General features: G+C 29.7%; 1 protein-coding gene and 1 pseudogene across 2 annotated transcripts; one reads left to right on the forward strand and one right to left on the reverse strand.

Moving 5' to 3' along the window:
- LOC145193059 (NADPH:adrenodoxin oxidoreductase, mitochondrial-like) lies at positions 1–25,632 on the forward strand. The gene is made up of 15 exons (XM_090072794.1): positions 1–219; positions 658–753; positions 4,645–4,767; positions 9,651–9,695; positions 9,888–9,956; positions 10,052–10,153; positions 10,366–10,455; positions 10,594–10,696; positions 23,718–23,769; positions 23,978–24,119; positions 24,219–24,278; positions 24,387–24,516; positions 24,777–24,884; positions 25,245–25,298; positions 25,439–25,632. The coding sequence occupies exons 1-15, from the start codon at positions 70–72 to the stop codon at positions 25,573–25,575; spliced, it is 1,461 nt and encodes a 486-aa protein (XP_089928920.1). The 5' UTR covers positions 1–69; the 3' UTR covers positions 25,576–25,632.
- Positions 15,184–17,921, reverse strand: LOC149878379 (uncharacterized; annotated as a pseudogene). Its single transcript, XR_016447575.1, has 8 exons — positions 17,743–17,921; positions 17,478–17,618; positions 16,806–17,082; positions 16,372–16,480; positions 15,929–16,087; positions 15,619–15,822; positions 15,353–15,532; positions 15,184–15,281 (listed from the first exon to the last, which is right to left on the reverse strand). The product of XR_016447575.1 is annotated as an uncharacterized LOC149878379 (transcript).
- Positions 25,633–27,608: the final 1,976 nt, after the last annotated feature.

A 27,608-nucleotide genomic window follows, 5' to 3' on the forward strand; every position in this document is an offset into this window, starting at 1 on the left:
TGTGTGAATAATTTTACTTAAGTGTTATTTTGTATAGTTATCAAGTATGGTGACTTAAACCAATTAACTATGTTAACCAGATGTTTTATCAGCTGTTCGTCATTTAACACTTATGTCTACAATGGCTTTAAATCAGTACGTAGATATTCAAAAAAAGCACGTTTATGTGTTGTTGGTAGTGGACCTGCTGGTTTCTATACTGCACAACATGTTTTAAAGGTGTGGAAAGTTTATCTAAAAAATAATTGTTTGTATATTATTTTAGGATATATATATATATATATATATATATATATATATATATATATATATATATATATATATATATATATATATATATATATATATATATATATATATATATATATATATATATTCCATGCTAATAAGTTATGCAACTGTTAAATCTTTAAGTGCTTAGTGTGATGAGGATACAGGTATAGTAAATAAATGTATAAAAATTCAGAACTATTTTTACATATCTTTTTTTTTTTAAAAAAAAAAAATTAAATTAAATAAAACAACTTTGAGTGACTACTTAATGGCTTTTTCAGTGAGTATAAGTTTAGCAATCTATTGAAGTCACACCTTTAAACCTTAAATTAATAATGTTTGGCAATTTTCATTTATATTAAATCACACAGATTTTTTTTTTAGAATAGCAAGGAGGTTTATGTTGATATTTTTGAGAAACTTCCTGTTCCTTTTGGTTTGGTGAGATATGGTGTGGCTCCTGATCATCCAGAAATGAAGGTAGTTTAAAAGAATAATATCATATCTTTTACAAAAATTTATTTCTTGTCAAGCATGGCATTGACCAGGAGTTGACAGCCTATTGGCCAGGTTTTGCAGCCAAACATAGTGTAAAAAAATTGTTTCATTTTTAATAGCAATGATTATACACAGTGTCTAATTTTTCACTTAAAGTCTCCATGTAAAAAAAAGGAAAAAAATTAAATGAAGTACCCCTTATTAAGTATGGTACATGCCTGAGTCATGCCAATGAAGTACCCCTTATTAAGTATGGTACATGGCTGAATGTAAATGAATTACAGTTATGAGAAAACCCTTCCCTATTAGAGAAGGGTTTTCTCATAACTATAATTCATTTACATTCAGAGAAAAACTAAAGAGTTTTGTCTGATCAAGATGGTAAGACTACTGAACAGATATTAAATATTCTTTACAAGTTTAACTGTTCCATTAGGTGAGGCTTCCAATGTAGCCTCACCTAATGGAACGGTTAAACTTGTAAAGGCTATTCCTTCATGTAACACTGCTATTACTTGCCTAAAATTATCCTTAGAATAGTATAAAATTTTTGCCTTAAGTATAATCTAATAACACAATGATACTAAAGAAAGCTATTGAACTAAAAAATTTTGTTTCCAACCTAAAAATGAGCCATAATTTTTTCTTAATGTGAGTGTATTTGTTAATTCTGCTCTCTTTAATATGAGTTAACTATATCAGTACACTCTGTTTATAAATGATTATATAAAGAAGTCTTTTTACAGATCTTAATTGAGGCAGGATGAAGTTCATATTTTCATTCTTGTCAACACAAGACCTTGTTAATGGTCAGTTAAACACGGTTGGTAAAGTTACTCTAAACTGTTCATCAAACATTAAATGGCTGATCAACAGGTTTGGGATTTCTTCATGCATACAGTTAATGTTTCAAATGTCCGAGTTGATACTTTAGAAGACCATTTGTGGGTCCATTTCAAAAACTTATCTCATAAAATGTTTCATCTAATGAAATTGTTAAGCTTGGATTAGATGAAGGAAAAAATTTTCTGAAGTTCTGTTCTGCATTGCATTGGTTTTAAGTATTGCTTATCATTGTATTGGTTGAACATGATGAAATTCAGCAACCTTTCATTGTTAATTACTCAAAAACTACTTTTTTCTAACTTTTTTGCAAAGGATGCTAATGTGTTGTTGTATGATTGTATTGGTGTTAGTATTGCTTATCATTGTTATTGGATTTAAATGAGTAAGCAAATATTAAATTGAGAAAATGTTTTGGAAATTTTTCTTCAAAATCCTTTTTTGTCACAAGTTGACATTTCAAATTTAACTGGTGTTGCTTGATCTTCAGTTGAATTTACTTTGCAGCAATATAAGGAGACTCAATCTATTGAAAAAAAGCAGGAAGTGGAAAAAAGAAAAGATTTAAAGATAAGTATAAAGCAAAATCAATCCATTCCATAAAAAAACAAGTCCAAATGCAAATCCGTGTCAGTTACAGAGATATCTTTGGAGAAAATTTAAATGCAGCCAAGCTCTGATAGGAAAAGTACTTAAATCTGAAGAATACAAAGCATATCATAAAAAAAACAACTTCAAAGCTATCCATTGATGGAGAATTTATAGCAATTGGTTGTTTAAAAAATCTACATAAACTTTTAAGCTAAGAAAACTTGTGCATAACTGAAGAGGATGAAACATTGCAAAAAAAACTTTTAACAATTGCGCATCCTGCAATGTTTTTATCAGTTGAAATGTAGATATGTTGCCAACAAGTTCAACTATATACAAATTGAAAAATTTGCTCCCAAGTTCCTTGTATGGCAAGCAATCTGCTCCTGTGGCTTGAAGTGCTCCATACATTACTTGTAAGATTTTGCGCTTGGATTTGTATATAGAAAAATGCTTAAAGAAATCTCTAAAGTGGTATGAACAAAATGGCATTGAATTGGTGCCTAAGAAAGCAAATCCTGACCTAATTGACTTAAAATTGACCTGAGCAATGAGTTATTGAAAGTTGTTTGTCAATTATAAAAAGAATCCTATTGGAAAGCAAGAAATTTGCTTAAGATGAAGACAACTTTAAAAAAAAGTGGAAAGCTGCTTCAAAAAAAAGGAACTCAAAGCAAGATCCAGAAAATGATGTCAAGTACTTGCAAAAATCTTTATTTAAGCATCCAATTAAAAATGTAAAAAATGATTGAAATAAGTAAATAATTTAGTTAGCTTCGTATTGTAAAAAAATTAGAAAAAGGTTTAAGTAGTTTTTGAGTAATTAATGCTCAAAGGGTGCTGAATTTAATTGTGTTCAACCAATAGATATGGATCCTGTAAATGATGATGTTTTATGATTGCCTTGCCAGAAAAAAGATAAAAGTCAAAGAGTAGAAAATGAGAAAATTTCTAAGAAAAAAAAAAACTGCTAACTGACATAGGTGTATGTAATTATCTTATACAAAAGTATTTCTAGCAAAGGTTTTGGTGCAGAACTGTCTTTTGCTAGATCTTATCCCACTTTGAGTCTATTCAAGTTTAACTTTATTATTCAATTTGTTAATGTTTATTTGTTTCAACTCTTGCTCTGTGCAATTGCTTGAGCTTGTATATCTTGCTGCCATCTTTTGCTTGAAATCATGGTTTTCAATTTTAAAAGAATTGACCAATTTTGTCTGGAGTTGTTTCACATCTTTTTAAAATCAAGTAATCTCATTCTCAATACCTTTACATATTTTGGCTTTTCTTTAATTCATGGCAATTCTTAATGCAAATAATTAAAAATTTTAAATTTCTCCTATATTTTCAAATTAATCAAAAATGGTTTTCCCTTTTTGCTTTTTGATCATGTAAAGACAAGATAGATCATGGTCATGAGAGCTTTTACTTCATATAGGTACCAAATCACATGATTTTGACGGTAGAGCTTTTTTATTTAGAGGGTTAGATACTGTAATACACATGGCATGATATATAGTTCAAGAATATTTGAAGTTGTGAAAATATTCTTTTTGTCAACTATTTGAAATAAAGAGAGTAAAATTTATTTGAATTGACCATTGCATTTATTTTTTGTGCTTGGTGATTTCTATTTGTCTTCTTACCTTACCCTGGGTAAGCAATAATATATTTTAATCATAAGTAGTAAAAGTAACAAAAGCAGACAAAAATATTTAAACAAAGTATTTTATTTAAACACTCATAGACTTCACACATGGCATGATTAAAGTTTTGTATTTTAACACCTTTGTACTTAAAAGCACCAAGTTTTATATAAATGCTTATTTGGGTTAAGGTTCTGTAGCAGTTTTACTCAGTAGCATTACTTTCTGAAATGTTAAAAATTTTAAAGTCAATTTGTTTCCATAGATTTATTAGTTAGATTTAAATATTTAGATTTCTGGACTCAAGAACATCTATCACATTATATGGCTGGCATTCTCAGTTCAAATTGCAATATAGACTATTTTGACAATAATTTAGGCTCTTTCATTTCTCCAAGTGTTCTTGACCTAGTGAAATAGCCCTTTAATTTTATAAAATTCCCAATCATTAATTGGTTATAGCAAGCTGCTAGTACCATAAAATTATTACCTCTATCACCACCATATTGGTCAGTTTCTGCATCATTTTTGTTAACTATATTGCTCTAAAATGATTTTTATAGGTAAAATGACTTGGAGATCATTTTTTTGTTGGTTTTAGAGTCATCTTCTTTACCAATTTCTTCTAAAATATTTCCTTTAAAGAGGACTGATTTAAGAAATATTGTTATTAATTCTGCAAAAAAAAAAAAAAAAAAAAAAGAAAGAAATAATAGACAGAAAGTTATACTATTTTTTTTTTTTTAAAAACCTTTTTTTGTAATATTTGGTATAACTTTTACATTTTCTTTAGAATACAATACACACATTTGAAGAAATTGCAAAAAATCCTCGCTGCACATTTTATGGTAATGTTGACATTGGTCAAGATTTAAGAGTTGCTGAACTTTTAGAAATATATAGTGCTGTTGTGCTAGTAAGTGATTATTTTGTCTACTAATTTACTTTTTAAAATATAATTTACTAGATAAATCTTTAAATAACTTTGGTAACTAAATGTTTTGTTGTTTTCTTTGTTATTAAAAGTCTATTGAATATGTATGTAGCATCATTTCTGAAAAATACTAACATCCTAGTAACAAGAATCATGATGGATTCCAAGAGAACTTTATAGTAAATGTGATTTTTCAAATTTTCTTAGTCATTCTTTCACTGTGGGTTTATAAACTACATACTCTGTAGGTCCTAAAATTGCCCTAAATTGAAATTTAACCTGGGCAACATACTTAGGTCATTAGAGAAGTTCATAGAACTTCATCTATAAAGATACAATCAGACAGGAAATAATTAAATATTTATATATCATTTTAAACTGTGTTTAATTATGAACATTTTAAGAACTTGTTGAAATATTTTGAATGTTTATTAAAAAAGTTACTTAAATTTTATTAGATATATTTAAAAGAAAAAATTTAAAAATGTAAAAATTTGAATATCAAGCATATATTAAAACCCGTGCTCTACTTGGAGTTTTAGCACAAGCCATAACGATGAAATGGTTTTAGTTCATGGTGACCAAGCTCCAAAATATAGTACAGTTTGCAAATGAGCTACTTTATTTTAAGATGGTAGAGAGGGTCTCAAAGATGATCCTCGCTCAGGGCACCCTCAAACCACGTCTACAGCTGAGAATATTGAATGTGTGCAAGCCATTATTGAGGAAAATCCGCATCCAACACATGATATAATTGAAGCCCTGACATCTATTATTCGTTTTACAATCAAAGAAATCATTCACAATGCACTTAAAAAAAGAAAATTAACATCATGTTGGATACCCCGAGTTAACCAATCAAAATCGCAAGAATAGAGTTAGCAATGTAAGGAAAATTTAGCCCTTTTCAGAAACAGCCCATGGAGACTATGTGATATTATTACAGGGGATAAGTTGTGGTTTTATTTGAGATAAGTTGGACACAAGTTGACTAATGCTAGTTGAGTCGGTGAAGGTGAAAGTCCAAGAACTATAGTAAGATGCGACAGGTTTCAGCTGAAAAGCATGTTCTATATCTTCTTCAAAACAACAGGTGTTGTTCATTTGGGTTATGTTGAAAAGGGATACACCATTACTAGCAAATATTATATAAAAAATTGTTTGAAACCTCTTATATGCGAAATGAATAAGCAAAGACCTAAAACAGGCACTCAAAATTTCAAATTTCTCCATAATGCTCAACTCATGTGACTCAAACCGTTACAAATTGTCTAAACCAAGCTGGAATTACAATAATTTGTCACCCACCATACTCACCAGACTTAGCTCCATCCGATTATTGACTATTCGACTTGATAAAAAAAATCTTGATGACGATACTAACGTCGAAAGTCAAAAAACTTGCATAACAAAGCTACTTCAAAGTATACCCAAAGAAGAGTATAAAAAATTGTTTGACAAAAGGTTTGAAAGGATGCAACTTTGTATAGATAACAATGGACATTATTTTGAACATTTAGTAAAATAAAATTTAAAAAAATTGTTTTTTTTTTTATAGGGGAGCTCTACAAACTTTCCTAATGACCTAAGTACCAATTTCACAGTGCCAAATTTAAGCAAATATCAAATTTTCAAAAATAAATAAAATGCATTTCATGTTTAAATGCTTAAATTATACTTAGTCATGGTTTATTTTTAAAACATTAATTAAAATGAGGAGGAGGATTAACATTCTATATCACTAAAGTGTTCTATCACCAAAAGTGCACAAGTTATGTAAATTTATGCTATGAAAATTTCAAAAATTTGCATTATGTTAGTAATAAAAATCAAAGAACTCAATTCTTACATTTATAAAAGTTAAATTTAAGTTTTTAAATAAAATGTAAGTTTGTGTTATTCAATGTAAAACCTCATTTTTACTTTTTTTTTTATTACAGAATATAAATGTTAATAAGACATGTACCAGAAAAAATCTGCGCATGTTCTGATGTGGTGTTTACAGAAACTGTGTATCATTTTAAATAGCTATTTGTTTTAAAATGTCATTGTATTAATATTGTTCAAAATTTAAACAACTCTGTTATTAAAACAATTAGTTTTAATAGAAATGTCATCAAATCAAGATAAGAAGCGAGAAAAAAATTTGCATTTTCTCGTTGAAAATCCTGGTGTATCAAACAAAAGAACAGTGCAGAGCGTTGTGAAACAATTTAAGTACACTGGTACAATCAAAATAAAATCAAGAAGTGGAAGAAATAAATGTTTTGTTAGACGAGATCTTGGTAAAAAAGTGAAAGATGCAGAAAACCGGAGATTTTTGTTCGAACTTTAGCAAATAAAAAGACAAGTGCTTCCACTATACAAAGAGTAAAGATAAATTGTGGCTATAAATCTTATGTAAAAAAAAGTTCCTCGTCAAGAAAGAAAAGCAAGAAAATGTTGCAATTCAATGTGCAAAGCTGCTCTTTAAAAAATTATATGCGAAAAAATATTGTTTGATTATTAGCGATGAAACTTGTTGTGCTGCATATTTCCGATCTCTTCCAGGACACCAATATCATTCAGCAATTAATTGCAAGAAACTGAACTCCAATTATAAATGCATTGGAATGCAAAAATTTGCTAAAAATTTCTTAGTTTGGCAAGCAATTTGTAAATGTGGTTAAAGAAGCTCTTGTTTTGTAACTACCGGAACAATTAACACCAAATTATACATAAAAGAATGCCTCAAGAAACATCTTTTACCGTTTTTAAGAACACATGGGTAACCCGTTATTTTGGCCTGATTTAGCATCATGTCACTACTCTGGGTCAACTTTAAGCTGGCTTAGAGAACATAAAGTAGATTTCATTGAAAAACACTGCAATCCACCAAATTGTCCCGAACTACGTCCTATCGAAAAATATTAGGCTCTTGTCAAAAGAAAACTATGGTTCAATGTAAAAGAAGCCAAAAACATTAAAGGCTTCAAAAATAAATGGATTAGAGCTACCAAGAAAGTCTAGCCGAAAGCTGTGCAAAAGCTGGTGTCGAGTGTAAAACGCAAAGTGCGTGCGTTCTCATGTACAAAACTTCACTGACTTTCTTAAGTGAGATTTAATAATATTAATATATGTACTTTCAAAATATATATAACATTCAATATCGAAATACAATAATTAAATAAATATCCTTTATAATGTCCACCCAGATTTTTCTGGTACATGTCTTACCTATAAGTGTGACAACAGAAGTGAACTTGAGGTGAATATTGTTGAAGTACTTATAAATGGGAGGGATATGTTTATAAATGAATTAATAGTTGTTTCTGATGCTAATAATGTATTTCCTATCGAAAGATATCATTTATTATCTGAAATCTACTGATTATTTCAAGGAAACAGATGCTGAAACTTATACAAATCATGCCTAAGATAAACACATATTGGTTTATTGACGCATATAGCAAAACAAAGAGGTGCTCAGACGCTTTCATTGTTTTGTCCACTATATGCCAAAGAGCGACTGCTTTGCCGCGCGCTCTTGACAATAGTTACCTGGTTGATCCTGCCAGTAGTCATATACTTGTCTCAAAGATTAAGCCATGCATGTCTAAGTATAAGCACTTGTACTGTGAAAATGCGAATGGCTCATTAAATCAGTTATTGTTCATTTGATTGTACTTTACTACATGGATATCTGTGGTAATTCTAGAGCTAATACATGCGAAAAATCCCGACTTCATGGAAGGGATGTATTTTTTAGACTAAAAACCAATGCAGGTCTTGGCCCGTTTTCTTGGTGATTCATGATAACTTTTTGAATCGCAAGGCCTTGCACCAGCGATGTTTCATTCAAATTCCTGCCCTATCAACTGTTGAAGGTAAGGTAGTGGCTTACCATGGTTGTAACAGGTGATGGAGAATAAATGAATTGATAGTTGTGCCACATCTGAACTTAGCAATTGTTTTAAAAAATGTCTGCTATTTAACTGCTTTATTTCATTTTTAGAAAAAATAGGAGGCCCCAAATTTGAGTTTAGCCTAGGATCCCCAACAGCCTTAACACTGCTCTCCCCATAAAGTTAATTTGACATCTAAATTTCTATTATGGAAAATTTTAGAAAAAGACATATGAAACATTTCAGAAAAAGACATCTAAAAACTCTGATGTTAATGACTTGTAAAAAGATAATATCCAGCACATTTTGAGTTTTTTCACAGCTTAAAAATTTAGAAAAGGTTTGGAAAAGTTTTGAAGTTTTCTTAATATAGAGTTTCAATTGCAGAAATTGGCATGTAAAATTCATTTTTTATCTATATTAAATACTATATTATCTGAAAATAAAAAAATCTACCATAAATCAGATTTTTACAAACAACTCTGACTTCTTGAATCAGATTGTTGCATCAGTAACATCACATCATTAATCTAAGAGCTTTAGGAAAATGCCTGAAAATTAACTAATGAAAATAAAAGGTTAATATGCACACCAAAAGATTTCCATAAGTGAAACTTCAGTTTATAGAATTTTGGAAATTTTAAAATTTTGTACTTTTTCAAAAGTTTGAAGTTAAATATTCAGGATCAAAAAATAGCAGATCATCAGATCATAGTATTATATCAGTAACTAACATATATTGTCCAATTTAAAGATAAGCACTAAGAGTCTAAAAAAACAACATATACACCATAATTGCCCATAGTCGTAAACAGATTTTAGTGACCATTAAGACTTGCTAGAAAAAATTAAAATGTTAAAACTCAAGAATGAAATTTTCAAATGTTGCATCAGTAACCATTAAATCCACCATATAGTAAAATATTGCTTTTCAAAACAATATTGGCTTATGTTTCCATAACTTTGCACAACTTTCTTTAGGCTTTTGGTGCAGATGATGATAAAAAGTTGAACATACCTGGCGAGGTTTGTTTATCTTATTTTCATTTAGGTATGTTATGAAACAGTTTTAGAATATGAATCTAAATAGTGCGCAAGTAACCTTTTGAAAATTGTTTGTTTTTGTGTAGAATTTCTAAAACCCTTTCCTGTCAAAATTTTTCTTGAAGTAAGTAACTCAATTATACCCATTATAATTACACTGCATTGATTAGTTAGGATGCTAATGGTGTTGTTTCAGCACGTTCATTTGTTGGCTGGTACAATGGTTTACCTGCTCATGCAAAGGTAATTTTAGAACATTTTAAGAATATAAAAGTTTAGTTTTCAGTAGACGTTCATAGTTTTCAGTAGACGTTCATTTTTTTATTCTTTTTTTTAAGCTTCCACTGAATCTCGATTGTGAAACAGCTGTTATTATTGGTCATGGGAATGTTGCACTAGATGTTGCCAGGATACTTCTTGCTCCATTAAAGGATTTACAGGTGTTGCATTTTTTTTTTTTTTTGTTAACTTTAAAGAAAAGCTAAATTTTGTTAACAGTTTTTACTTATAAAAAAAAATTGAGTACTGCAATTGTAACTGAAATAAAATAGATATCTGCTGTTATTTGTACAAATGTAGAGTTGTTGAAATATTAATAATATCTTCTTTAATAGTATAATTTGCCATTTTTATTAAAGATTTGTTTTTTTAGAAAACTGACATCTGCAAACATGCATTTGATGAATTATCTAAAAGTCAAATAAAAAAGGTTCATATTGTTGGAAGAAGAAGTCCATTAGAGGTTTTAAATTATTTTTGTACTTTTACTTAAAAGTTTCACACATAAAGGTAATGAAGATGAATATATTTTTTAATAATTAATGCAATGTGTTTTTCAACTCTCAGCTGCATATAATTTTATGTCTTTAAATATCTTAAGGTTTCATTTACAATCAAGGAACTTCGGGAATTGATTCATCTGGAAGATACAGAAACATTGTTTAAGCCTGAAGACTTTAGAAACATTGAACCAATTATTAAAGGTTACTATATATTACACTTGCTATATTTGTTTGTTTAGAAGCCATAGATACTTATGCTGCTAAACAGTTTTTATTGGTTTAGTTTTTAAAGAAATTAATCACAAAAGACAACAGAACTTTTTTGTTATAATTCAGTTTTAATAAAGTCATGAGTGTGCTGGCTCCAAATACCCCATCCAGGATTTTACTAAAAAAAATTTTTTTTTTTAAAGAAATAAATTGACCCAGAAACATATGCAAGATAGATTACTCTGTTTCTGTAATCTTGATATATTAGAGAAAATTCCACTAGATTCCATAATGATTATAATTGCAGCAGAAAGCCATGATCCCACCTATTTTGATTTTTTTGTTTTTTTTGTTTTCATGTATATTGCAGTTTATGTAAATGTTGATATAACTTTTATATATTTATATCTTACATGTTTTTCAATTTTAGTAATTTTAGTTCTTTTTGTAGAAGTTGAACAAAAAAAACAACATCTTTTTGTACTATATGCACAATCTTCTTCCTTTTTCAACTTGTACTATATGCACAATCTTCTTCCTTTTTCAACTTGTACTACACACTAAAAAAAAAAGGTAGGAATTTCTACCTTTAAAGGTATATCACATATCCTACCCTTTAAGGTAGAAAAATATACCCTACATAGTAAGGCATTTTAGTCTACCTTTATCTAAGGTAGAAAAAAACACCTCAAGGTGTAACTTACTACCTTAAGCAAGGTATACAATTTTACCCTTAAAAGGTATATTTATCTAACATTTCGCCTACCTTCAAAGGTATATCATATATCCTACCCTTTAAGGTAGAATATTACTAAGGTATTTTATTATACCCCTATATGTAAGGTATTTTCCTCCACCCTTAAAGGCAGGCTTAGTTTTTTTAATATTTTTTTGCTTTTTGCATATTTTTTTTTTGCTTTTGTTAAGATTTAAAAAATTACAACGACAGTGAAAACAACACATTTAAAAAAAAAACTATTTTGATTATTATAATAAGTTTACAACAATTTGTTCAGCCATCGCTGAACCGGTGCACAGTGGAAAATTGTAGAGCAACAGCATATCATAAATGTTTTTTACTAATGTCGCTGCTGTCATTATATTTCAATTTTATTTAATAGTTTAATGGTCAATCATTACTATAATGCAGGAATTTCACATAATTTTATGTAAAAATAAAAGATTTGAAGCCTTATTGTTTATTACTTTTGCGGATGTTCATTTCAAACCTGTTCGCTTCATCACTTTAAAAGTTAATTTTCTAAAAAACTTTCTAGGAATAAGTATTAAGTATTATACATTTTTGAAAGGCTCATGTTATGGAGATTTTAAGAAAATTATACATTTTTACTTATATGGTTCAGTTTAGGAGTAATTATTTGAACAATAAAATAAATGAAAAAAATTAATATTCTTCAAGTTCACTGAGACTTTTGGTAGTTACCCACGCTTCCCCACGCTTTACATTTAATGTAGTATTGTAGCCTAGGTGTTTATTAAAAACATGTATAAGAATGAGTTGCAGAAACGTGCGGTTTCTGAAATTATCGAGAAAAGAGTGATAAAAGTGAAAAAACAGAAAACCGCTTTTTATCGTGGTTTCAAATTTTGTTCATTTATAACAATAGCTTGGAATATGTTTTTTAACTTATTATCAATTTTTTATTTATACCATGGCATTCTTGTATTTTTGCACTCCTTTTGTAGTGAATGTACACTGCCAATATATAAAGAGTTGAAACATTTATATCAGTATAACAAATTCACAGTGGAAATTAAATCAACTCGTTTGAGTATTGAATATTACTTTAGTTACTTTTGTGACTTGTTAAAATGACAACTTTTAAGTGTTTAAAATGAAAATTATTGCTTTCCTATATTGATGGAGGAAAGACAGTTGAGGCACTGTCAACAATTTTAAAAGAAAATTATCAACTTTCTGAGGACAACTTGTGTTTCATCATGGGTGATATTCAAAGGCACATTATTCCGTCTTTTAATAAACTATGGATACTGGCGTCACGGAAAAAGGAAGCTTTTTTATCTAAGAACAGTGATTGGTTGGATTCTGAATATTGTGTATCTTTACCTAACTCAGAAGAGGCAATTACCGACTCCACGCCATCTACTTCTTTTGAAAAACGCGGAAGGCCGTGCGTGTCTTATGGAGATTCGTCAGAATCCAGCAAAAAAAAGAAAAAGTTCCATGTTACTTAAGGAATATGGATTCGAGCATATTTTTAATACATATCTTCAGGCGTTGCATTCAATAGGAGAAGAAGCAGAAGCAAAACTTGTGGAATCATTAAGGATTGCTGATAAAGACAAAAAAAAAATTAATATCGAGTTTTATGGAAAACGCAAGTCAGAAAAATATGCTAACTGATGAAGAAGCACTCAGCGTGTTTATTGATTCAGATTTAACAAAAGCACAATATTTGTACATGAGGAAGGTGACAAATGAACGAAATTGTTCCATATTTCCACCATATTGTAAAATTCAAGAAATTAAACAGACCTGCTATCCACCATCTTCTGCAATAGAAATTACGAACACACATCCGAAAATTCTGGAACTGCAAGATTTATTGGATCACACTGTAGCTAGAATTTTGACCATAGATTCCGTGTACAGTATTGAATTCAAGCATTTACTTTCATATAGTAAATGGGGCTGTGATGGTTTCACTGGCCAAAGCCAATACAAGTAGAAACTTCCAGAGGAATCTGAACTTATTTCTGATGCAAATTTGTTTACTAGTTCTTTGGTGCCTATCAAACTAATTGATATAGTAACTGGCGCAGTTGTTTGGCAAAATCCGGCACCTTCATATGTTTGTTTTTGTCGACCTATATGCATAGAATTCTGCAAAGAGATTTCCAAGAAAACTAAAGCCATTGTAGATGAAGTAAAGAGCCAAATAAATTCTTTGCGTGAAATGTGCAAGAACTTGATGAAGATACTCTGCAGCTTTTGAAAGTCAACGAACTGATTTCAGGAACTGAAAGTCCCTATGTAGTTATGATATAGTACCTTTAAGGTGGTACCAGGGTAAAAAACGGCTATTTTTGATAAAATTTTGAAAAATACCAAAATTAATGTTTTGAATTCTTAAATCTTCCTATTTCAATATGCGTATTGCAAAAAGTCAAAAATCTTCTTAATTTTAATCAAATTTGGCCTTTTTTTAAAGAGCAGTTTGGTTCTTGCTTCATAACAACGACCTTAGAAACGCTTTTTTTCTCGCTAAATCTCAATTTTTCAGAAAAAATAACTTTTCATAGAAAATAGATAATAGGCTGAAATTTTGCAGGTTTAAAGATGAATATATTACAAATGTTGTCTGTGAAGCAAATTTTTGTTACTTTTTATTTAAAACTCATTTTTATCATGCTTTGGTCCCAAACTACCTTTAATTTTATATCTTAAAGTTCGAATGTCAACCTGGTAAAATTAAAAATGTTTTAAAAAAATCTGTTTCATTGACAACATTCTTAATACATTAAAGAATTCATGTTCAAATTTTCAAGCAGTTTTGACTCTTTTTGAGCTAGTTATATTAGATGAAAGAATAAGCAGTTTTGGGGGTAACATAACACTAATTATGCGCATAATTAATGACGTCATCACTAAAATTTTTTTTTTGGGCTACTGTTTTATATATTTTTTTTGTTCATTAACAGAAAAGAGCTAAAATCTATTAATAGTTTTCAATTTCTTGTTAAAAAGTTACCTTTACCCTGGTACCACCTTAATATACCTATACATTATTTCATAAAAGCAACTATTTAAAAATTGTTATTAAGAAACTCTTTTAAATATTTCTATAATTAGTAGGTAAGCACTTTATGTATTTTTCGTCGTTTTTATTAATTTTAAGGTATTTTCATACATTTGTAAAGCATTGTGTTAAAGTGTAAATTAACAAACTGCCAATTTTGAAGTTTTTGATTTTTATTTATTTATTTTTAATATTGTATTACAAAAAATTCTTATAAAAAGTATTTCTCAAGAAGCGTCATATACTACTTTACATTTGTGCAAAATTTCAAATCTCTATTTTTAGTAACAAAAAAGTTATCGATTTTTGGTCCGAAACACACCTTTATTTTCCACTGTGCGGTGGACTGACACGGAACTCACTAAGTCCACAAATATAGTTGGCTAGAAATGTCAATGTTTTTTGCAGTCGCGGATTGAAGGCTATTTCAAAAACCCAATAAGATGCTATCAAGACTTTTAATGCTTCATCGATAGATTGAACGTTACAAATAACTAAACCATCGAGGTAGATTGCTATATGCACATCTTCAAAATGCAGAATATTGGCTTGATTTGAACAAGTGATTCTTATTGTTGGTGTGCTTAGAGATGATTCCTAAAAAAATCAGAATTGTCAATTTAAATATTACATTTATATTGACAAAAGTAAAAAAAAAACACTTTAAAAATCGAAAAATCATAAGCCTCAGTAGCTTCAAAACACTATTGAGACCTTATTTATCACAAGCCATCTTTCAATTTTTTCACCAAACATGGCGGGCAAACACAACATCGATACTCTTATCTGCTGTGCTAAAAATATTTATAACTTTTTACGTAAATAAACAGAAAATAAATTAAAGACAAACAGATATATTATAAACCTTCAATATTGACATTAGACTCAGATCCTATGGCAGCCACAATGTTAGTCACCAATTCATTATTTTTGGCATTTCTTTTCCCCGACCTGGCCATATCCAGTATCTTTATAGATCTTTCAAGAACTGGTTTATTTTACTGGTTCCTTCATTTCCAGTTATGAGATTTGCCTCTTCTAACAGCTACAAAATATAATTATACATATTAAAATTTATCAACTATGAGTTATTCTTACTCCATTGATTTATAAACTCAAGTTAAAACACACCTCTGAAGCAATCTTTAATGCTGGATACTCTTCTAGTATTTGTGTTGTGGTAGAATTAAGTATTATTCTCCTTCTATGTACAAAGGTCTTTGCCATTCGATCTCTAACCTTTGACATATCAGGAAGACATTTTTTTAACTCATTTGAAATGGTTTCTTTGTGAGCAATGCAGCTTATCAAATCCTCCATAGAGTTTGTTTGCATCTTTAAAAATTTAATAAAATTAAAAAAAAGGATACTACTTTTTAGTTTTTTATAACCATATATTAAATAGTACAGAATTTAAATAACTGATCTCTGAGATACTTACCTCTGACCGCCTCTGTTTTTGAGTTACTGCACATTCAATATAAAGTTGCTTTCTTTTCAGCGTTGTACCAAACATTTTATGCTCTTGCACTGAAGGTACATTATGCATTTTAGACCTTTCAGACTTGAATCTTGTTTTTAAGCTGTCTAACCATGTTGCCTTGAAAGAAATTACTTATTGAAATTTATTATAGATAATTAATTTTAATATACATATATACATACACACAGTAATATATATATATATATATATATATATATATATATATATATATATATATATATATATATATATATATATATATATATATATATATATATATATATTTCTTACCCAAATGCATATATTATCCCTTATTAAATATCAAACAGTTTTTAAAAGCACTACATATGTTTTTATATAAAAGCTTCATACAAAATAGAACACAGTTTTGCAAAACTTACATAAGGCTTTGATGCCTTTTGACGTAAAAATACAATTCTATCTTGTAACTTAGGATAGGTTCGCACAATAGCTTGACATACAGCCTGATACATCAGAGAGGTTGGATATCTAAAAAGCCAAAAATTTATTTTTGTATAACCCAGTAATAGAGCAGTCGGAGATAGTCCAAGTCTCTCTCTCTATATATATATATATGTGTGCATATGTATATATATGTATATATGTATATATATATATATATGTATATATATATATATATATATATATATATATCAGACATTAGCCAGAAGAATTTTTATACCGCATTTTTGCAATATTGGCAATTTTTATTGTTATTGTTCCCCAAAATATTAGGAATTTTTATTGAAATTTTCATTTTACAACTAAAAAAAAAAAAAAAAAAGATCAATAGTTCAAAAAAATTACTACTTACAAAGAATATTGCAGCAGATCATCATAAATAATTCTAATTAACTGTCGTTCACTCGACACATCTAGATCCGCTTTAGAGGAGGCTTTCTCTAGTGCTGCTGTTAAGTGCTTTGGAAGCATTGGTAGACAGTATACTGTTGGGAATGTCTTCAGTCCAGATGTATTAAGCATATGCTCAGTGCTACTAGATTCACCTTCCTGTAACAGCAAAAGCGGTGAAGAAGACAATGACTGAATACACGATGGCAATTTTTCAGGAGACGTGACAGTTACAGAATCTATGCAATATAAACTATTTAGCAATAAATAACATAATATTTATAACTTTATTACCTATTTATAACGTAACTTAAGGCGTAAATGATTGAATAAGGCGTTACAAGATAGAATTTTATTTTTACACCAAAAACAAGCAAAAAATTGCAATCACAAAATCAAAACAGTTTAAAAATTTTTTTCACTAAAGGCCAAGAAAAAAAAAAGAAGCAAAAAGTCCATTATAATCCAAAGGATAATTGATGAACTTTTCTTAAAAAAAAAATTTTTCTCTTGCAACAATTTTGAAGCCTACAAAAATAAAAATTAAAAAATCCAATCCAAACACGTAGTCTTTTTTAAATACTCTGCATTTTAATAATTAAATGTACTAATACCATTAATAATAAAAACACACTGTAAACTTGCCATTCTTCACCATCACGAAGAGCTAACAACACTTCACCCGAAAGACTGAGTAAAACATCACTTTCATCTATTTCTGTTCCATCACTATTTACAACAATTTTAGCAGGTGAAAATTGGAACTTCTCAAACACTAGAATTAAAATTGAAAAATTAATTTAAAAAGAGTAGTTAAATTTATATTTTTTAGGATTAACTCTCAACAAGATTACTTAAAATAATGTATTTATAATGTTATAGATTATAAAATTTCTTACCCTTCACTTTCAGCATATCAAAATCTTCAGCAATAACTGCCTTTTTTACTAAGCGATCACCAGACCATATCTTGAAAAGAGGCATTTTAAATTTGATCACTTTGAATTATGAAAAACTTTAAAATGATAAAACATTTATAATAATTTTTTTTCCGCAAGATCTTTGTAAAACTAGATTAAACTAGTAAATTATAAATAGTATAGTAAATTAAAACAGAAAATACCAAAAAAGCATTATCATCAAACTAATTAAATACAAGTTTAAGTAAATTCAAAACTGCAAATAAGTTTATAAGGGTGTCTGCCAATATTTTAAGGTAAATTACCCTGATTTTTTTTTAATTACCTAATTTTCCAGATTGCTCCATGATTTTTCTTTTTTTTTTTTCTTTGCAGATATCTGAATTACCAGACTTTTCCTTATCTGGCAGACACCCACCGAAGTAAAATATATAAAACTAAAAGTATAAATATTTTTAAAAACTAAATTTTAATAAGTTATAAATGTTTTAATTTTCTTATTCATCCTTTATGCAAACACGATGATGAAATAAAATGCCTTCCTGATTATTAACAAAATAGGAACCCATAGACGGATGATTGGCTTGTTCACCAGGTATTACCACAACCCAATTGTTGGACTGCTCTATATTGTAAAAATCCACAAACTCTATATATTGTTTTACCATTTGCAACACACAGCCAATAATCCAAGTACCTTGAAACAATAATATATATTCAACTTTTCCGAATAAAGGCATGTCATCGCAACCTTTTATTTGACAAATAATACTTGTACTTGTATAAAAGATCTGTCCATTAATTCTAAGTTTTGCAGTAGATATAAACTGCTCATGTTGATTTACTTGATGGGTATTAACAAATTTTTTTTTTGTGGCATCAATAAGTTCAAATGGAAGTGAATCTATAGATAATATTTTTTGACAACTTAAAATTTCTGGACCCTTATAGTATGGGCTTCGTCCAAAATTCATAACGCACTTGCGCATTTCATGTCGTTGTGCCAAAGTAAATGTTATATTTTTAAAAGTTTTTACACAACGTGCAATTTGTTTAAAATATTGATGTTTGGCTTCAAATCTCATTACCCAGAGGTGTCGCAAAGGTCCAAAATGCAATAGTAATCTAGGATAATGTACTAAAAAATGTATTTTAGGTATAAATGATACTGGGCTAATTTGCTCAAGTAGAGAATGATGTCTTTGAATCAGATGCTCAAGAATAGGGATCCAATTTATATCAATTTCTGGTGCCAAAATGATTTGCACAATTTGTCGACAAAGCAAATGAAGCTGCCAAAAGTTATTGTTTAGGAGTATATCATGATTTTTTACAAGACGACTGACAAATATGGGTAAAAAATGAAATAGTGACCATCGCTCCACTGCTTTTCCATGGATTGCTTTATTAGATGCTGCCAAATTTTTTGGAACACATGGTTTATCACTAATATCTGGAATGCCATACTTGAAGTTCGCTATTTCTTCTTTCAACTGAATAATAGTGAATAATTTTTCTTTGATAAGATTTCTCACAACAATTGAAAAATTCACACTCAAAAGCCCTTCTAGTCCATCATGCATAAAGTCAGGCGGGAAACATTCAATTGCATTGAAATACTGCAAACTAGATAAAGAACAATGGCTGTAAACACCGTACACACCACTGAGTGATTTATCTGTCTTTACTTCTTGAACATGATAATTATGTAAATCTAATGTTCTCAACTGGCATGAAGATTCTGAATGAACTTTTGAAAGAAACTTAAACGAAATCATGCAGTAACGACAAACTCTACCAGATGAGAAGCAAGTAGAAAAACCACTAAAAAAATGAGAGGATAAGTTATCTCCAGAGAATGTAACAATAGTACCATTGATATGTTCAATTTTGCCAAGAATATTTAAATCAAGCCCATCTATCTCAAGCAATTTAATATCATTCCTTAGTTTATTTAAAATTCTATCATATCCATACATTTTGACAGCACTATATTGTGCAACTAATACCAAGTGAATATGGTCAAGGTTTGTCCATAAATGAGTTTCAATATTTCCAACTATAAAATAAAAAATTGAAACCTTGTGAGTACCCCTTCTGCTTCCAAGTGCATTACAGATTTCTAATTCATCATTATACAAATGTAAACGAATAAAATTGTTGCTATTACCATTTAAGGATTTAAAATGTGTACTATCAAAATAATCTCGCATAATGCCATCACTTTTAACTGTCTTTAAATGGTTCCTTTCACAACTAGCCCATATATCATCTTTTTGAAGATAGGTTTTCAAAGTTTGAAGAATTGGAATATAATAACCAACTTTTTTATTTTTTTTAAGATTTTTTTCATTTTCTATTGCATAAATATTATTATCTGTGTTTGCTACTACAACAGGCAAAGGCAATGTTTCATTGTTTATTACATTGTTAGAACCACCAAGACTTTCAGTTACTTGATGAAGTTCTATAGTCTGGACATCAAGTTCTATTGGGGGAAACAAACTCAAGGTTATTTAGCATATATAATTTTCTAATATGATCAGTTGCAAACAGTTGAAAGACACTGTCATAAATTGAGGAAAATGATAATAATTGATTCAACACAGAGTCCTCATCTGATTCAATATTTAGCGCTTTAAGCCTTTTTCTTGTTAATGATACAATACTGTTCTGGAACAAATCAAGCAAACATTTAACTTTATTAGATATTGAAGAAGCTGTTGAAAGTGGCAGCATGTGTTTTTCGCGCAACTGCAGCTGTGTTATACATAAATTGTTTCCAAAAGATTCTAAAAAATCAGAAAATTCTGTCATTAATTTTTTTGCATTTTCATCCACACTTTCAATAATTGCTGTTTTCTGCTTCCACTTCCACAGAGGAGGTGGCATTAACTAGCAGTTGTCCCAATCAATCGTTTTGAAATATGCTTCAGCAGAGAAGATCAACTTAATGTCATTTTTATCAAAAATTTGAACAGTATTAGGCTCCACTCTCTGTCTTGATTTAATTATAATTTCAAATATTTGCCTGTGAAAATCCTAATTGCCATCACAAACAGCAGGTATCAACACATGTTCAGAATGAGCAAAATGACTGTTGTTCTGCAGTACTGGAAACACAATATCTTGATTTGGCTTATTGAGTTGCTGACTTTGCTTCATAAGGAAAAAGAAATTTTTTGACCCATCTTGATATCCACTGTAACATTTTATGTGAAACCATGTATGGTCATAGACAATACTTATGAAACTAACTAGCGTGTGCAATAATTTTGATGCAGCTGTGTATGACATGTACAAGCTCAGCTAGATTTCATGAGCCATCTTGCATGATTGTTTTACCTAGTTGGCTTCACTCTAGAAATCGTGTGTACTGACTTGAATCATGTCTTACCTGCACAGTTAAGTATTCTTTCAAAAGTTATCCCTGATTGTGCTGAGATTGTTAGGGACCTAACCAGGAACATCAACAAACTTTTCAGGATTGGGAAAAAAATAAACAATTGGGATGTCTTTGCACCAGATGATGTAGTAGGTCCTGTCATTTGTCCACCATTAACATGCAAAAAATATTTTCTACGTGTTAATTTATTCATGTGTACTTGACAAACTAGCAATGATAGTAGTCTTCCCAACTCTCTTCAACTTTTCTCAATATGTTGTTTTTCTTACTGTTGTTAGTTCCATCATACTATTGCTTGAAGAGTGTCTTTAGACTCTCTTAATCAACATATTTTTTTTCTGGAAAAGAAACTATAACATAGTACTCTTCGTTCATAATTCTACTGCATTTGGTATCATGCACTAGAGCCATATCCTGTTTTCCATCAAATCCAATACATGCTAGTTTCTTCATTCCATTACTATGCAACTTAATCTTTTGTTCTCTCCAAAACTTCCTTTATCTGTTTATTTTACTATATATATATATATATATATATATATATATATATATATATATATATATATATATATATATATATATATATATATATATATATATACAGTATTGAACAAAACATTTGCAACCAACATCGAACAATGCTAAAAAGTGTTCCTAATTTTACATGTCTTAAAAACGAAACGAACTATACTACCACAGCAAACAGTTCAGGAGTCTGGAGTCATAGCATGCCATGACATGAGCAATCAGCTGACAGGTGACAGCACGCAGGCAGAATTTCGTTAACAAGTGCCTTTTTGCAGCGGACAAAACAAGTGCAACTTTTTTGGTTTGTTTCATTTTCTTAAGTCTGGTCCGTATCTACGTCACGGAAGTTTTTTAATAATTAAAGGAAGTATCCAGAAGTTTCCAGAAGCATGCAGAAGCTTCCAAAAATTTCCAGAAGAAGCATCTGGAAGCATCCAGTAGCATCTAGAAATATTTTTATGACTTCAAGTGCAAAAATGGCTCCCGGCAGTCTTGGATTGGAACTAAGAAAGAAAATTATTGGCGATTACGTAAGTGGAATGTCACAAAAAAGTATTTGTGATAAATATCGCGTGAAAAAATGGACTTTATCAAGACTATGTTCCAAATATCGTTCTACGGGGAAGTTGGCAGCAGATAACAAAGGTGGAAGACCGCATTCCACCACTTCTAGAGAGGATTCTATGATCATCAGATCCGTCAAGAAGGATCCCTGGATATCATCAGTCGAGATACAAAAGCAATTAGAGCTGCCTGTATCGGACCGAACAATCAGACGACGTGCTGTTGAAGCCGGACTGTTTTTTCGATGCCCTGCAAAGAAACCGCTGATTTCACTAAAAAACCAGAAGAAAAGACTCCTGTTTGCTACATCTCATATTGACTGGAATGTGCAGAAATGGCGAACTGTCCTGTTCAGTGATGAATCGAAGTTCAACATCATTGAGAGCGATGGTATTTACCATGTATGTCGACTGGCCGGAAAACGCCTCGATTTATGTTACTGCTATAAGACCGTGAAGCATGTTGGAGGCAATGTAATGGTCTGGGGGTGTTTTTCTGCTAACGGTCTAGGTCCAATATATCGAAACAATGGAATAATGGACCGTTTCATGTATAAAAATATCCTGAAATATGTTATGTTACCTCATGCTGAATGGAATATGCTAATAAAATGGGTTTTTCAGCAAGACAACGATCCAAAACACGCTGCAAAAGTAGTCAAGCAGTGGTTTCAAGACAAGCACCTATCGGTGATGGATTGGCCGCCTCAATCTCCGGATCTCAACCCTATCGAGAACCTGTGGGAGATCGTCTACCGCAGACATAATCGTGAAGGTGTTCGTAATAAGGATCAACTGTTTGAACAAATCCAAAAGACCTGGGGAGTGATTCCGCAAAGTTTCACTGATCACCTGATCGAATCTATGCCTCAAAGATGCAAGGCTGTGATCGACAACAAAGGATTCGCCACAAAATATTGATAGCGAAATACAACTTGGTCAACATTTTGTCGAGTTTCACTTGTTTTGTCCAGAAGGAAATCAACTTTTTTTAATACTTTTGATTAATTTATTAATTTTCGTGTACAAATAATGAACTTTGTGATGAATAAAACTTGAAGAACTTTGTCTCTAAACAGTTACATAGTTATTTCTCTAAATTGAAAAAATGCAGCACTTTTATATAAAGAAACTAAATTAGCATTATTTGATTGCAAATGTTTTGTCCAATACTGTGTGTGTGTGTATATATATATATATATATATATATATATATATATATATATATATATATATATATATATATATATATATATATATTGTTGCACCAAGTAATGTAACCCTGGTATCAGTATATCTAGGATCCATAGGAAACATTCTAAAAATGGTCTTACTTTTCTAAGTATGCTTAGCATGCTGGCCTTAATAAAATTTCTGTATGTATTAAAAAAACACAAGTGTTTAGTTTTAACTTTATCCTTCTCTATATTATGTTTTTATTTTTAAAAAATGTTTAGATTTGCCACGACAGAGAAAAAGATTAATAGATTTGATGTGTATCACAGCTCTGTATGTATTTTTTAAGCTTTTTGTTAATTCTTTAAGTTAAAGTTTGATTAAATTTAACCCTAATCAAGTGGCTAAAAGTTTCAGTAGCTCATTAGCTTCATTACCTAAACAGATACTTATTTTCAAGTGAAGTGCAGAGGGTTGAGGCAGTTGATTAGGGGCAAATTGTATACTTTTGCTAATAGTTTATTACATTATTGTTACTCAGCAATCCATCTATTGAAAAACACCAAAAAAGGTTAGTGGCTAAAAAGCGATGGTTTCTTGAATTTCTAAAAAATCCTGTTGAGATTCTCACTGACACTAATAAAGTTACTGGAATTAGATTTGAACAGTGCAAATTAGAAATGGTTTGTGAATCTTTATTTTATTGCATTTTAGAACTTTAACTTAAGTTTGCTAGTTACCATTATAAATTTTGTAAATTATTCTACTATATTAATTTATAGAAAGATAATATCAAAGTTGGTGTTGGAACGGGTGTGTTTGAAGACTTAACATGTGGCATGGTATTAAATTTCTTATCATGAAGTAGTTTTGATGATTAGAAATAAAAATTTAAGATGATTTCTTTTTATTTTTAATGTAATTGAAAACCTTTTTAAAAACTATTGCAGGTGTTGAGGAGTATTGGATACAAGAGCATAAAAGTTGATGATGGTATTCCATTTGATGCTCGATTAGGAATCATTCCAAACATAGATGGCAGAGTAGTAGAAAAAACATCCTCTAAAGATGTAATAAAAGGTACATGAAATTTCAAAAATCACTTGAATTATAAACTAATAGCTCATCATTTTTAGTTTTAAGTAAAAAATTAAAACCTTGTATTTCAGGAATTGGTAAAAGAATAACGATTTTTTACTTGTTTTGTTATTAGGTTTTGCAGAGAAATGTGTTTATAAAGAATGTCTTTATAAAAACAAATTTCTACTTAAATTATTTTTATTGTAGTATTGAAGTTTATATGAATTATAAAAGTGTTAAATACTTCTTGTTTTTTTAAGGCCTTTATTGCAGTGGCTGGGTAAAACATGGTCCAGTTGGTATGATAGTTACAACAATGAATGAAGCATATGCAACTGGAGAAAACATTGTTAGAGATTTGCAGTTAGGTAAAAGATTTTAACTTATATATTTTTAGTTGTTAAGGAAAATGTATACTGAATAATTAACGTATTTGTACAAAATTTTAAATTTGAAGATCAAAGAAGCGTCCTCATTTTTCTTTTAGAAACTTAAAAAACCCAAGAAAAACGTTAAAGTTTATGTTTAGTTTTATGGTTTCCTCAGTGGAAACAAAGCTGCAGTATATAGATTTTATTATTTTTTAGAACGTATATTTTGAACTATATTCTTCAGAAAGACAGCAAACACTAAAAAGTAACAAATTTGTTACAAAAAAAAGTAACAAATTTTAACAAATTTGTTACTTTTTTTTAAAAAATCTTTTGGCTTTTCACTTCATAAATTAGGTTCGATTCAAGATAAATGCGATGTAAATATGGAAGAATACATGAGAAAAAAAGGTCAGGTTTTTATTTACGTTTTTTTTTTTTAAGGAAATAAATGAATTTTATTGATGAATCATGCGAAAAATGTTCTTTTTGTTATTGTATTCCTGATTAATTTAACACGGTTTGTGACAGTGTTGCCATTTTTCTATTAGGTATCAATTATGTAACGTTTGCTGATTATAAGCAGATCGACTCAGAAGAGATTTGGCGAGGAAATCAACTCAATAAACCACGTGAAAAAATTGTTTCACTCGAAGAGATGTTACATTATGCCTTTAAAAAAAGTTAAAGTTTTTATATATTTAAAATTAAAAAATAAAAGAAAAAGTTTTCTTATATCAAGTTATCAGTTCTAATGTTTAACGATCATCTTCACCTTTACCTCATACAACTCATGTGGTGTGGTGTGTGCTTACTTCTTGCCAATTTACCTCATACAACTCATTAGTGTGGTGTGCTTACTTCTTGCCAATTTACATCATACAACTCATTAGTGTGGTGTGCTTACTTCTTGCCAATTTACCTCATACAACTCATGTGGTGTGGTGTGTGCTTACTTCTTGCCAATTAAGCATCGGTGTTTGACTTTTCGATTTTAAACGATTGTTAACGATTAAAATAAATTTTTTTTGTGTAAGTTACTTTTTAAAAATCTAATTTTCTAAAGTTTATTAAAATAGAACTCTCTATGAGTTTAAAACAACGAGGTTTTCGGTGTGATACGCTGCATTCCTATGAAAAATATTTAATTAAAATTTGTTTTAATTAAATATTTTTCATAGAATGTAATATTCGGAATTAAATCGGTTTTAATCGAATAGCAACTCTGCGCAATGTCTTGAAACAAAATAATATAAGGTTTGCGAAGTATCGCAATATTTTTCTGAAATCCTGTAACTTGTACGTCTAAATATACAAGTTATTCTACCTTAGTTAATTATTAAGTTGGTTAATTATTTTAACTTACACAGAAAATTATTTTTAATTGTTTTTATTTGTTAAAAATCGAAAAGTAGACGTCGATGTATATTGCCAACTAATCAAGGGTAGGGCGGGGCTAGTTGAGCAATTTTTACTAAACCTTAAATATCTCTTGAACGGTGCGTCGCATTTACATAATTTTTTCACTATACAGGCGGATTTCCACGGAGCGAATTAATTCGTGCGACGCGATTTTTTTCGCCGCAAATGTATTTTTTATCGCCTAGGGATTTTTTTCGTTTCGCAAAAAAGTTGAATAGATTTCAACTTTATTTGTGGCGAATTTATTCGCGTAAATAAAGAACCAATCAGATCCTTTAAAATATACAAACTAAGCAATTGTGTTGAAAAGCAAACACATCGAAATTGTTGAAAAGAAATTTAATTTAAAAATGGTCGACAAGTTATGCAAATATAAATGCATTACACAAATTAACATTTGAGTCATAATCTAAACGTCTTTGTTTTTTACTAAAAGAGTAACAATATTTCTACATTAACTTCAGAAACTTTACAGAAGTAATAATTTAAAGTTTTTACTTTCTTATTGAAATTTTAACTGATTAGTTGACATTTTTTCAAATTTATGAGTTTCTATTTACTAAGTCTAATTACCATCCCAGTTCTCCTTCTGGTGTATTAAAGAATTCTTTAAAGTCGTCTCTAACCTGTTTTGCATCTTTTGAGTAGAACCTGATTGTGTCAGTGGTTGGAGTGCAGCCGAACATAAATTATCTTTCCTCCAATCACCTGGTCTAAACCCAGCAGGACCTTCAATATCAGTGTAATTTGTGGGACAGAAGTGGTAATTATTTGCTGATCTCTTTTTCATAGGAAAGTTATGCAAAGCCACAATCGCTTGTGTAATTAAAATAACTTTATCGAGATTAGCAATAATTGGCCTGCGAAATATACGAAAGCGTGTTGTTGCAATACCAAATGTATTTTCTATAACCCTTCTTGCTCTTGAAAGTCTGTAATTAAATATTCTTTGATCTATACAAATATTTTCATTACGATACGGTTTCATCATGTGTTTTTTTAAACCAAAAGCATCATCAGCAACTAAAACATATGGTAATATTTTTTCAGAATTACCAACATTTTTTAGATCAGGAAAATTTAAATTATCATTTTTAATATCATAACCAAGACTGCAGTTAAAAAAACTACCATCGCTCTGTCTTCCCGAGTCCCTAATGTCTACCATAGCGGATTCGTATTTAGCATTACAAACTGCTAAAAGGACAATTCTATGCGTTTTTTTATAGTTTAAATATTTTGACCCTCCATTAAGTGGAGCTTGCATAAAATGTAGGGGAGAACCTTAATGAATGGGAC

Source organism: Hydra viridissima, unplaced genomic scaffold (genome assembly GCF_058129835.1).
Source record: "Hydra viridissima isolate aposymbiotic clone 2 unplaced genomic scaffold, HvirCarnegie_v1 scaffold_15, whole genome shotgun sequence".
In the NCBI taxonomy this organism is placed as follows: Eukaryota; Metazoa; Cnidaria; class Hydrozoa; order Anthoathecata; family Hydridae; genus Hydra; species Hydra viridissima.